At 43.0% G+C, this 13457-nt stretch overlaps 1 protein-coding gene across 2 annotated transcripts in view; it reads right to left on the reverse strand.

The window, feature by feature from the left end:
• The window catches only part of akr1a1a (aldo-keto reductase family 1, member A1a (aldehyde reductase)), a 48916-nt gene that overhangs the window by 26380 nt on the left and 9079 nt on the right, over nt 1-13457 (reverse strand). For both annotated transcript variants that reach the window (XM_041190969.1, XM_041190977.1), the window contains exon 4: nt 1965-2160. In XM_041190969.1, coding sequence (XP_041046903.1) covers nt 1965-2160 — 196 coding nt within the window. The remainder of the gene's footprint in view (nt 1-1964; nt 2161-13457) is intronic.

Here is a 13457-nt window from a genome sequence, read left to right on the forward strand (position 1 = left end):
TTCCACTTTCCTGCCTTTCCTCCACAACCCTTGATTCCTTACTGGTTAAAAATCTGTCTGTCTCCGCCTTGAGTATACTTAATGACCCAGCCTCCATTCCCTTTGAAATAAAGGCCAACATTCCATTTGCCTTTCCTATTACTTGCTAAACTTGTATGCTAGCTTTTTGAGATTCATGCACGAGGACTCCCAAATCCCTCTGTATTGCAGTTTTCTGCAGTCTTTCTCCATTTAAATTATATTCAGCTCTTCTACTCTTTCTGCCAAAGTGCATAACCTCACATTTTCCCACATTATATTCCATCTGCTACATTTTTTCCCAATCACTTAACCTGTCTATATCCCTCTGTAGACTCTTTGTGTCATCCTCACCACTTCTTCCCACCTATTTTTGTGTAATTCACAAACTTGGCGATAGCACATTCATTTCCCTGATCGAAGTCATTCCTATATATTATAAATATATTGTCAGAAAGTCTTGTGTTCAATGTCAAGGAGAATAGAGGAGTCTGGCAATAGCTTGGCACAGGAATTTGCATAGGACTTGGAGTCTATCCTTTCCAGGTGGTCAACTCCTTCAACGCAGTTGTGGCTCTAAGCATGATGCAGCATCTGACAGCTAATATTGCAGCATCCATAGCAGCACAAATAGTAGTCACCCAACCCATCAGTCCTGAGTGGAAGCCTTGAGCGCTCTCATGCATCGTCAGCTTGCTGCCATCTGGCAGCAGATTCCAGTGTCCTGAGGGGCTTGCAGGGTGACACAGCAGTTCAGCAATCTGTCCTCCAACAGATTACTTGGATTGCTGAGGTGCAACCCCAGGGGAATGGCAGTGGCTTCATGGAACACAACCTGCTAGCCTCTCTAAGGATGATAGCATTTGTCCTCCCACCACTATCACTCCGCCAGTGCCCTTGCTGGTGTCTGTCTGCCAGTCAGTGCAAACTCATAGTGCCTATGTCAGTATGGTGAAGTCCAAAGTTGGGCCTTCTAGGCTTACAGCAGTTCAATATTGTCCTCCGAGGCCAACTGCACTCTCCTCCACTGAAAGTGAGCAGCCTTCCACCAGCCTGGAGTAGCACTGTGTAGCAGCATTGGGACAGGCAAGGAGACATGGAAGACAGGTACTAAGGGAATCAAGAATGATTAGTTTATGTTTATATGTAAAATGATATGAATTCATTTATGAAGTTGGTTTGGAGTGTGTATTTTGTGTGGTTTCTTATTTTTTGCATTGTGACCAAGAGGACAATGTGATGGTGAGTGACGGCGTAAAGGTAAGGATTGTGGTGAACGGGGAAATGAGGTTGACATTACTGGAATCATATTTAAATTATCTCATTATGTATAGTTTGGACAGAAAGAGGCTGTGTAGTCTACAACCTCCCTTCCTCTTCCTCCCTCTTCTGGTAGCTTGTCCTGCTCTGTGTGGCCTCTGCTCATTCCCCCAGTCATGCTGTATTCCGAAGGGAATGTCTACTAGTGTGTCCATGTTTATGCAGAAGCCTTGAAGTCTGCAAAAGACACTTCAGGATCTACCACACCCTGTACATTTACTGCTGGTAGGTATTAACTACGCATGTGCTAACCCCTTTACAAAGATGATGACCAATGTGCTTTGCATTGAAAGTGTGCATGCTTGCTGTGAACATTAATGTGGAATCCTAATGTCGCTTGTAGCACACAAAAGAATATGGGCTATCAAGCTTAATTTTGGCTCCACAAGCTTCCTGAGTGCAGGGAACCTAGTGAAGCTGCAAAGATGGGCACTGGAATGAATCCCGTGCATCCGATATGCGTGATGGTTTATTTCATTCTGTGCGTGCTTCTTCAGTTATCGTTTGACTCCTACCTACATTGCAATTTACAATATGATAAATGTATGCCCAACATTAAGTCAGTTTCACAACAAAAGGTTTCTAAGACCTAGGGAAAATCTGCAAACATTGTCATTGACACAAACCTGGTTAACAACAGGCCTGTGAGTTGCAATGGATAATATGTCATCTATTTGCTTTGCGTTGAAGTTGGATAAGCCAATTGCCTTGACCAAACCCTTTTCCAGTAGTTTTTCCATGGCCTTCCAGGTATCCTTGTAATCAGTATTAGCATAACGCACTGTTCCATCATCATTCTTTGGAATCATAATATTACCACGTCTGCAGGGACATAAGACATAATTAAGAGGCGGAGTTCATCTGCACATTGGAGCTCAGAGCTTCTTTAATCTTTAAATACATTTACGATTCAGTTTAGCTCATGGGTTTGACTGGAATGGAGCTACAACCCCTCATTTTTCCTTCCCCTACACCCCAATCTGTAAATGATTTTCCTTGCTTTTAGGTTCCTCCCAGCAGCCAGCATTCCTCAGCTTTCAGACCAAGAGGACAGGTAATCATTTTAATCTTAGACCTTTGCAACTGAACCAGAAACTGTGTTGTGAGAACAGTTTGGTCTGTCTGTATCCCCCTCCTTTGTGCAAATAACTTATTCCATTATTAGCTTTGGCATGAATCCTGAATTAGTGGTGATTGTGCACAGTTGAGTGGAAAACATGTTCCAAAATCTTTTTGCTAATTTAAGCAAAAGCATTATTTTTACATTAAAAATTGCACTTAAATCAATCTCCAAGCATTGCTGCTGCCTGACTGATAATACAACACTAGCATAACAAATGTTAAGGTAGGGTTGACATCACATCTCCCCTCCCTACTTCTCTTCAGTTCCAAGCTTCTAGTTAGTGTGCTTACAGTGATAGTGGTGAGAGAATTTATTTCAAAACATTATACTGACAGTTTGGAACAAAGTATATTTAACCGTGCTAAAATTTTTAAAACAGAAATAGGTGTCAATGTCTTTGTGTTGTATTTAGCTGTTTTGTATACTTTCTCTGTATGATAGAGTTATTGTACATACTAGGGAAAATCATGACTTTGGATGATAGTGTAAAATGGGTGCTACGGGGCCAGATTTTGCAGTGGAAATACAATTAGGTGAACAGCATTAGATAAGTACAGGAACTAACAGCAAGCTATTAAATGTAATTGAATGGTCAGTCAGACAGTGAGATTCCAGCTTGCAGCTGACAAGGACATCTTCCTGATTTCTTCATTTAACTTCCCGATTACTTACCTGGAAGTTGTTGAACAACTTCTGGGGACACACGTGAAGTTAAATGAAGAAATCAGGAAGATGTCCCTGTCAGCTGCAAGCTGGAATCTCACTGTCTGACTGACCATTCAAGTACATTTAATAGCTTGCTGTTAGTTCCTGTACTTATCTAATGGATATGAAATAAACTCATCAGCAAACTCTAGGGTTTGTCCATTCCAATGTCAGTATCTTTTTAACCACGTGGTAAGTCTTAAACAACCTCGCTGGAACTGAAAATGATCTTTTATAAGTTAATTCTTTCAGTTTTAAATATTGATAGAGATTTCCCATCCCTCATTGCCTTAAGCAGGTGGTGGTGAGCTGCCATCTTGAACTGCTGCAGTCCATGTGGCATAGGTACACCCACAGTGCTGTTAGGGAGGGAGTTCCAGGATTTTGACTGAGCAACAGTGAAGGAATGATGATACACTTCCCAGTCAGGATGACTGGAACTTGGAGCATGTAAAAAGTACCCTTCACAAATTCAAAAACTTATCTACAGACATTAAACACCTCAGCATGGTGACAATTTGGACTAAAGATTTTGCCTTTCAAAGAATGGATCTTTACATTCAGACCATTTACTATCTTCTGAGACAAAGTGCTTGAGAATGGGGGATATGGAAGTTACGTCTAAACTGATTGCAAGCAGTTCTGTCTCTGATATAAAAGCATAATTTAAAACCACCAAGTCTGAGCATAATTGTTTCTGAAATTGGGATTAATAAAATAAATTGATAAGAGTTTCTTTATCAAGCAGTCAGAGGGAAATTTATCTGAAATTTAAGGAGATAATCAATTTAAACAAATGAAAAACAGTCTATGTGGTTCCTGGGTATCAAAAAATAGTTACTTTTTGGGAAAAATAAATTGAGCATTAACAAAACCAGTCAGCCCAACAACACTGCTATTTGAATTGGGATGAAATTGAAATGAAAAAAATATCAGTCACAATTTAGCAGGTTATTTTTGAGAAAATAAAATGTTATCTAGAATGAAGAACAAACAAACAAAATGTGTTAATGCCTGGAATCAAATGAGAATATTTTATTTATGTTTGAAAGATATCATGAAAATATTGTTGGACAGTAAAGATTTTCTAGGGCTCATTGCATGTGTAAAATTGTATGAAGAAGTGATTGAAGATAGGAGATAGAACTAGGAAAAAAGACACCACCAAATTTGAATTGGTCTAACCTCACCTTGGATGTAGTTCAACAGAATATATCAAGCTAGTACTGATGTGCATTTTAGTGAAAGGTAAGTGTAGACGAGACTAGTAAATTGATAGCTTTCTCAGTGAAATGTTTGTATCTTTGCCAATGAACTTTTTAAAGAATATACACTCATGATAGTCCGCACAGTCCCCAAGATGTCAGGACCGCGCAGAGGGAGATAAACAAAGATCCCGAGACAGATATCTCCTTGATCTTTTGGCAAGATCACCTGGAAGTCAAGAATGGCTTGTATTGGATGGAACATGTGTGGTATGACATTGGGACACCAGTGTGTGTGTGCAGTTACACATTGAGTAACTAACATGTGGAATTGCATGGTGAATTTGCACTGAAGAGCATGGCCCAGACATGCTCCATTACTTGACAAATTGTGAGACATGAAATAGTTAATGTTGCCATTAGAGTGAGAAAACATTTTTAAATGATCAAGGCACTGATACACACTGCATAGAGAAACTGACTTTAAGACAATCAAGATGGTAGTGATCAGAAGAAGTAAAATTAAAGTAAAATGGATTTGGGTTGGGACAATTGAAGGTTATGGAGAAATAATACTGAATAAGAATTATCCACAAGATGGATACAGATGAAGAGAGAGCTGGAGAATCTTATAAGTCCACCGCATAGTCTGTTGCTTTACTTGTTATGTACTTATATTCTAGTAGTTTAGCAGCACTCCTGCAAAAAGATAAGGAGGGGGGGTGTTGGTGGTGAGAGTGCAAATCCAAATCAATAGTGATCTAGGAGCTTCAGTATGTTATCTATGGTATGCAATTAAGAAATTGGGGAAGCAAGCTTGTAGCTTAGAAATAGCTAGGTTAGCCAGAAATCAGTTAAGAGAAGTCAATAAGGATGTTGGAAGAGATGGTGGGGTAGTGGTATTGTCACTGGACTAGTAATCCAGAGACCCAGGGTAATGGGGACCCGGGTTTGAATCCCACATGGCAGATGTTGGAATTTGAATTCAGTAAAAATCTGGAATTAAAAGACTAATGATGACCAGGAAATCATTGTCATATTGCCTTTTAGGGAAGGAAATCTGCTGCCCTCACCTGGTCTGGCCTACACATGACTCCAGACCCACAGCAATGTGGTTGACTCTTAAATGTCCTCTGAAATGGCCTAGCAAGTTACTCAGTTGTATTAAACTGCTACGAAGCCTAGAAGGAATGAAACTGGACGGACCACTTGGCATCGACTTAGGCACTGGAAACAACAATGGCAAACGCAGCCCTGCTCACCTTGCAAAGTGCTTCTGACTAATATCTAGGGGCTAGTGCTGAAATTGGAAGAGCTGTCTCACAGATTGGTCAAGCAACAGCCTGGCATATTCTGAAGAAGAGTCATACAGACTCAAAATGTTAACTCTGTTTCTCTCTCCACAGATGCTGCCTGAACTGCTGAGTTTTTCCAACATTCTCTGTTTTTATTTCAGATTTCCAGCATCTGCAGTATTTTGCTTTTACCACCATTGTCATGGTGCATGGTCCCATGGTCCTATGGGCAGGACATACCCAGCAGAGGTGGCGGCACAGTGGTATACAGTCAGGAATGAGTTGCCTTGGGAATCTATAACATTGACATCAGGTCAAACATAGACAGGGAAACCTCCTGTTGATTACTATGTATCCCACCTCCCCTCAGCTGATGAGTCAGTACTCCTCCATGTTGAACACCACGTGGGGGAAACACTGAGGGTGGCAAAGGCACAGAATGTACTTTGGGTGGGGTACTTCAATGTCCATCACAAGGAGCAGCTCGGTAGCACCACTACTGACTGAGCTGGCTGAGTCCTAAATGACATAGCTGCTAGACTGGGTCTGTGGCAGGTGGTAAGGGAAACAACAAGAGGGAAAAACCATACTTGACCTCATCCTCACCAACCTGCCTGCTACAGATTCATCTGTCCATGACATAATCAATAGGATGACCACAGCACATACCTTGTGGAGACAGAGTACTGTCTTCACATTGAAGATATCCTCTGTTGTGTTGTGTGGCACCACAACTGTGCTAAATGGGATAGATTTTGAACAGATTTAGCAACTCAAGACTGGGCATCCATGAGGCGCTGTGGACCTTCACCAGCAGTAGAATTGTACACAACCACAATCTGTAACCTCATGGCCTGTCATATCCCCCATCAAGCCAGGGGATCACTCCTGGTTCAATGAAGAGTGCAGGAGGGCGTGCCAGGAGCAGCACCAAGCATACCTAAAAAACAAGGTACAATTCAGGACTACTTGCACGCCAAACAGCATAAGCAGCATGTGATAGACAGAGCTAAGCGATCCCACAACCAATTGATCAGATCTGTGCTCTGCAGTCCTGCCACCTCCAGTTGTGAATGGTGGTGGACAATTAAACAACTCACAGGAGGAGGACACTGCACAAATATCCCCATCGTCAATCATGGAGGAACCCAGCACGTCAGTGCAAAAGATAAGGCTGAAGCATTTGTTACAATCTCCAGCCAGAAGTGCCAAGTGGATGATCCATCTCGGCCTCCTCTGGAGGTCCCCAGCATCACAGATGCCAGTCTTCCATCAATTTGATTCACTCCACATGATATTAAGAAATGTTTGAAGGCACTGGATAGTGCAAAAGCTATAGGACCTGACAACATTCCGGCAATAGTACTGAAGACTTGTGCTCCAGGACTTACCATGCTCCTAGCCAAGCTGTTCCAGTACAGCTACGACACTGGCATCTCGCCGGCTATGTGAAAAATTGCTCAGGTATATCCTGCACACAAAAAGCAGGACAAATCCAACCTGACCAATTACAACCCTGTCAGTCTACTCTCAATCATCAGTAAAGTGATGGAAGGGGACATCAACAGTGCTATCAAGCGGCACTTGCTCAGAAATAACCTGCTCACTGACATTTGGGTTCCGCCAGGATCATTCAGTTCCTGATCTCATTACAGCCTTGGTTCAAACATGGACAAAAGAGCTGAACTCTGAGGTGAGGTGAGAGTGACTGCCCTTGACATAAAGGCAGCATTTGACTGAGTGTAGCATCAAGGAGCCCAAGCAAAACTGGAATCAATGGGAATCAGGGGGGAAACTCTCCATTGGTTGGAGTCATACTTAGCACAAAGGAAGATAGTTGTAGTCTTTGGAGGTCAATCATCTCACTTCCAGGACATCACTGCAGGAGTTCCTCAGGGTAGTGTCCTCAGCCCAACCATCTTCAGCTGCTTCATCAATGACCTTCCTTTCAGCATAAGGTCAGAAGTGGGGATGTTCACAGATGATTGCACAATGTTCAGCACCATTCGTGACTCCTCAGATACTGAAGCAGTCCATGCCCAAATATAGCAAGACCTGGACAATATCCAGGCTTGGGCTGACAAGTGGCAAGTAACATTCGGGCCACAAAAATGCCAGGCAATGACAATCTCCAACAAAAAAGAATTAAACCATCACCCCTTGACATTGAATGTCATTACTATCGCTGAATCCCTCACTGTCAACAAACTGGGGTTTATCACTGACCAGAAATTGAACTGGACTAGCCACATAAATACTGTGGCTACAAGAGCAGGTCAAAAGCTAGGAATCCTGTGGCAAGTAACTCACCTCCTGACTCTCCAAAGCCTGTCCATCATCCACAAGGCACAAGTCAGGAGTGTGATGGAATGCTCTCCACTTGCCTGGATTAGTGCAGCTCCCACAACACTCAAGTTCAACACCATCAAGAAGGACAAGGGCAGCAGACCATCCTAACTTGGGAATATATGACCGTTTCTTCAGTGTTGCTTGGTTAAAATCCTCGAACTCCTTCCCTAACAGCACCGTGGGTGTACCTACACCACGTAGACTGCAGCTGTTCAAGAAGGCAGCTCACCACCACCTTTTCAAGGGCAATGTGGGGTTGGCAATAAATGCTGGCCTGGCCAGTGATGCCCACATCCCATGGATGAATTTTTAAAAATCCTTCTCAAAGCGGGGAGCTGTAAGAAATGGTACATTTCAGAATATTATAGAATTCTTATAAAATTAGTAGGAATAGTATGAGCCCACTTAACAGAAAGCTGTTTCTCTTCTCTCTCTCAGGAAAAGACACATAAACAGCTCCCAGCAGCCACAGACTGAGGTGAAACAAAGATAATGTAATGATTGGTGTACCGGACAGGTTTCTACTTGGAACAAACAACTTTATTATAGAGAACTTTTCAGAAGCTACATGCTTGAACCTCAACTAGAAAAGCCATACCCCTGGATTACCCACGCTTAGAGCTCATTGGTCGGCGTCTCCAAATGCAATCATGTGACCCCTGATAGGCAGTAGGAAAGACTATATCTTCAATTACTACAATGGCCAAGCAGAACGATGTTCCCAAGAAGGCCATATAGAGGCCACTACGGAATCACAGAATCACATAGTGCAGAAGAGGCCCTTCAGCTAATCAAGTCTGCACCGACACACTATAGACATTGTTTAACTGATAGCAGGGATTGTGGCATGTTGTGTACCTTTGTATCTATCATTGTCTGCTCTCCCTCGATTTGAGGATGATGTCTACTCAGGATCACACGTTTCTGCCATTGGTCTTCATGTGACTGAACAGGCCAATTCTCGACCCGCAGATCTTTGGGCACATGGGCAAGACATCCCACAAGGTAATGGGATCTGGAGTGCAGGATTTGCATACTCTTCTTTCATTCTCATAGACATTTACAGCACAGAAGGAGGCCATTCAGCCCATCGTGTCCACACCAGTCAACAAAGATCTGACTACGCTAATCCCATTTTCCAGCGTTTAGTCCATAGCCCTGGAGGCTATGGCAATGCAAGTGAATATCCAGATGTTCTTAAATGTTACAGGAGTTTCTGACTCAACCACTCTTTCAGGCAGTGAGTTCCAGATTGCCATCACCCTCTGGATGAAAAAACTTCTCCTCAACTCCTCTCTTAGCTCTCTACCTCTTACCTTAAATCTATGTCCCCTGGATATTGACCCCTCTACTAAAGGATAAAGTGCCTTCCCATCCATGCTATCCATGTCCCTCATAATCTTATACACCTCTGTCAGGTGCCCTCTCAACTTTTGCTGTTCCAAGGAAAATAACCCCAGCCTATCCAATCTTTTCTCATAGCTCAGACCCTCCAGTCCAGGCAGCATCCTGGTAAATCTCCTCTGCACCCTTCCCTGCTGCTGCTCTGCATTATCAGGTACAAGCCTGCATATGACTTTGTTTAATGCGGGGGCCTTGGGGCACCATCATTGTCCACACAACCTTAATGTTTTGGAGATCAGATTTTGGTGACGTAAATAACCACGATGACTAGGACCACCTTTCTGCTGCAGCCTTCTTCTGCCTTTGTAGCTGGTGAGATACAAGAGATAATCTTCTTTTGCTTATTTCTGCTGTTAAGGACTTTATGGATTGGTCTTTATCTGGCACCTGAACGCGACTTTGCTGCCATGGATGGCCCTACCAGGAGCAAGTAATTCCTGATGGCATTGCTCAAGGGTTGTTGGAGCGCACAGGTCTTCCCATCATGTCAAGGTGGCAATCCAGGGAGAAGCCTCTTATCTAATACAAGTTGTCTAACAGGAGCTAACAAATGGCATCCTGCATGAGATAAGCTGAAAGATGACCTTGAACCTAAGTGATGAACAGCGGGGTGGTGACACCTTGAATACCTGTCCTTTGGTCATAGGCCAGATGGGCTTGAACAAGTGATTGACTTAGGGTAAACTACAAGCTCCTAGAAATAAAGTATATTAACAGGTGCTCGGGGGTGGAAGGGCTGAGGGGACAGTCCTTGTCAGCAGAAGAAGCCCTCCAAACTTCTAACCCCCTCGGTCAGCTGGAGAAGACAGAGAACAATAGGGAAGGCTGCCATCAAAACCGCTCTCATCAGTCAGTGTGTTTTTTCTGTCAATTGAGCTTATTGTTTCTTAATAAACTACTTTAAAATTTCTTATGAATGTGGGCAATCTATGTCTCGTGACATCTTACCTTACTAGGGGAACGATCAGGTGGTGGTGTTCTCATGCACATGCTGAACTTGTTCTTCTAGGTGGTAGAGGTCACAGGTTTGGTAGGAGCCTTGATGAATTGCAGCGGTGCATCTTGTAAATGGTGCACACTGCATTGGTGGTGGAGGGAGTGAATGTTTACTGTGGTGTAAGGGTTGCTGATCATGCGGACTACTTTGTCCTGGATGGTGTTGAGCTACTTGAATGTTGTTGGGGTTACATGCAGCCAAGTGGAGAGTATTCCATCACACTCCTGACTTGTGCCTTTTAGATAGGTTTTGGGAGTTGCTCACTGCGGAATTCCCAGCCACTGACTGCTTCTTGAAGCCACAGCTTTTACACGGTTAAGCCCATTAAGTTTCTAGTCAATGGTAACTTCCAGGATTTTGATGGTGGGAGATTCAGCAATGGTAGTGCCATTGATTATCAAGAGAGCTGGTTAGATTTTCTCTTGTTGGAGGTGGTCATTGCCCAGCACTTGTGTGGCATGAATATTGCTGACCACTTATCAGCTCAATCCTGAACATTTTACAGATCTTGCTGCATGTGGGCATGGACTAATTCAGCGTTTGAAGAGTTATTAAGGGGACTGAACACTGCAATTATCAACCAACATCCCTACTTCTGACCATGTGATGGAGGGAAGATCATTGATGGAGCAGCAGAAGATGGTTGGGCCTAGGGCATTACCCTGAGGAATTCCTGAAGTGATGTCCTGGAGCTGAGATGATTAGTCTTCAACAACCACAACTGTTTTCCTTTGCACCAGGTTTGATTCCAGCCATTGGAGAGTTTTCTCTGTGATTCAAATTGACTTCAGTTTTGCTAGGGCTCCTTGATGTCAAATGCTACCTTGATGGCAAAGGCAAACTCTCACCCTACCTCTAGAATCCAGCTCTTTTGTCCACACAGACATATGAACAAGGAGCAGGTTAGGCCATACGGCCCCTCAAGCCTGTCCACCATTTAAAAAGATCATGGCTGATATGATAATAACCTCAAATCTGCATCCCACCTACCCCCAATAATCTATCACCCACTTGCTTACCAAGAATCTATCCACCACTGTCTTAAAAATATTCAAAGACTCTGCTTCCATACCTTTTCAGGAAGAAAGTTCCAAAGACCCATGATCGTCTGAGAGAAAAAATTGCACCTCATCTCTGTTTTAAATGGTGTCTCCTTATTTTTAAACAGTGACCCCTAGATTCTCCCACAAGAGGAAACATCCTCTCCACATCAACCCTGTCAAGACCCTTCAGGATCTTATATGTTTCAATCAAGTTGCCTCTTACTCTTCTGAACTCCAGTGGATACAAGCCTAGTCTGTCCAACCTTTTCTCAGAAGACAAGCCTCACATTCCATATTAGTTTGGTAAACCTTCTCTGAACTGCTTCCAACACGTTTACGTCCTTCCTTAAATGAGGTGACCAACACTGTGCACAGTACTCCATGTTTGGAGCAAGGCTGTAATGATGTCTAGGGCCAAGTGGTTCTGAGAGAATCCAAACTGAACATTGGTGCGTAGGTTATTTCTGAGTAAATACCACATTATAGCACTGTCGATGACACTTTCCAGCACTTTGCTGATGAGTGAAAATAGACTGATGGGGCGTTAATTAGCCGGATTGGATTTGTCCTGCTTTTTGTGAACAGGACATACATGAACAATTGTTCACATTGTCAGGGAGATGCCAGTGTTGCAGATATCTGATAGCATATGCTTCTTAAAACCTCTCTCTTTTGGACTAAGACTGGTCCAAATATTTCCTTATGTAAGTCGGTGTCAAATTTTGCTTTGTCACATTCCTGTGAAGCATCTTGGATCATTTTATTAGATTTAAGGTGCTTTACAAATGTAAGTTGTTGTTGGCAGATCATCACAGCATTATTCCATATAAAGTAAATTGGTCAAATCAAGTTTTAAAGGAAGACTGATCTAATTTTGAGTCTCTTAAGAACTAAAACCTGCAGTGGTGGTGGGGGAGAATGGAAAGGGAGCGGTAGATCAGAGTCTAGAACTAAGCAGATTGGGGAGGTTGAGGGAGAAAGACTGGAGTCCTGAATTGTAGAGGATCGGGATAACTGGCCAGGTGACATTGAGGAGTCTGGGGTCAGGGGTCAGAGGCCAGAAGCACATTGGGGAAATTGGCGCTGGGGACCATCAAAGGCAGGTAGGAAACTGAAGACAGTAGGGGATCGGAGGCCAGATTGAAATGGAGGATGGAGTCAGAGGAGATTAGAAGGGTCAGGTGGGGGAAGGGGGTGTGGTAGACAGTACAGAAGAAGAGTCGTATTGGACTTGAAATGTTAACTCCGATTCTCTCTCCACAGATGCAGCCAGTACTTCCTGTTTTCAGTTCAGATTTCCAGCATTTGCAGTATTTCTCTTTTATTTTGTGATTTTGTGAGAAGTTTAATGAGATCACTCAGACAAGGTATGTCTCCATGGGACTAATAATAATCTCCTTGAAAGCAGGTAGCATTTTATTCCGATAAATTAATCTGCCTTTTTGTATATACAGTGGACAAGCTTTTGGGAAGCAGGTTCAATTGCAGCTTTGGAAGGAATTGAAGGAATTGGATAATATTTGGAGGGAAAGGCAGGGGAATTGGAATAGCTGAGTAGCCCTTACAGAGGGTCTGCACAGACACAATAGGCCGCATGGTCTTCTTCTGTGCTGTAACCATTCTATGATTATATAACATATATCTTAGTTTCAAAATGCAAGAGAGAAAATAAAACAGAATCTTAGGGTTGAATTTCCATTGAGTTAGGATGATTTGGGAGTTCTTTAAAAATAGTAGGTGTGTCCCATGGGCTGTCTGATTCTCAGGAGTGCCTTGAAAGGATGCAGGCTGGTTCCTGTCAAAAACCTTCACCCAGCACTCCCAACCTGGCAGGCTCCATTGCAGAGATAGGCATGTCCTACTTCTCCACAAGTTTCATGGAGCTGGACCAGGTTTTTAAAGAATTGTGATTCACGGCCCTTCAGAGGAGTCATGAACCCTAGTCTGCTTGAGGGGACCTTTTAAAAGGTGAGTTCAAAAGGTCCTCCTCATGTCACC

The sequence above is a fragment of the Carcharodon carcharias genome, chromosome 1 (genome assembly GCF_017639515.1).
Source record: "Carcharodon carcharias isolate sCarCar2 chromosome 1, sCarCar2.pri, whole genome shotgun sequence".
In the NCBI taxonomy this organism is placed as follows: domain Eukaryota; kingdom Metazoa; phylum Chordata; class Chondrichthyes; order Lamniformes; family Lamnidae; genus Carcharodon; species Carcharodon carcharias.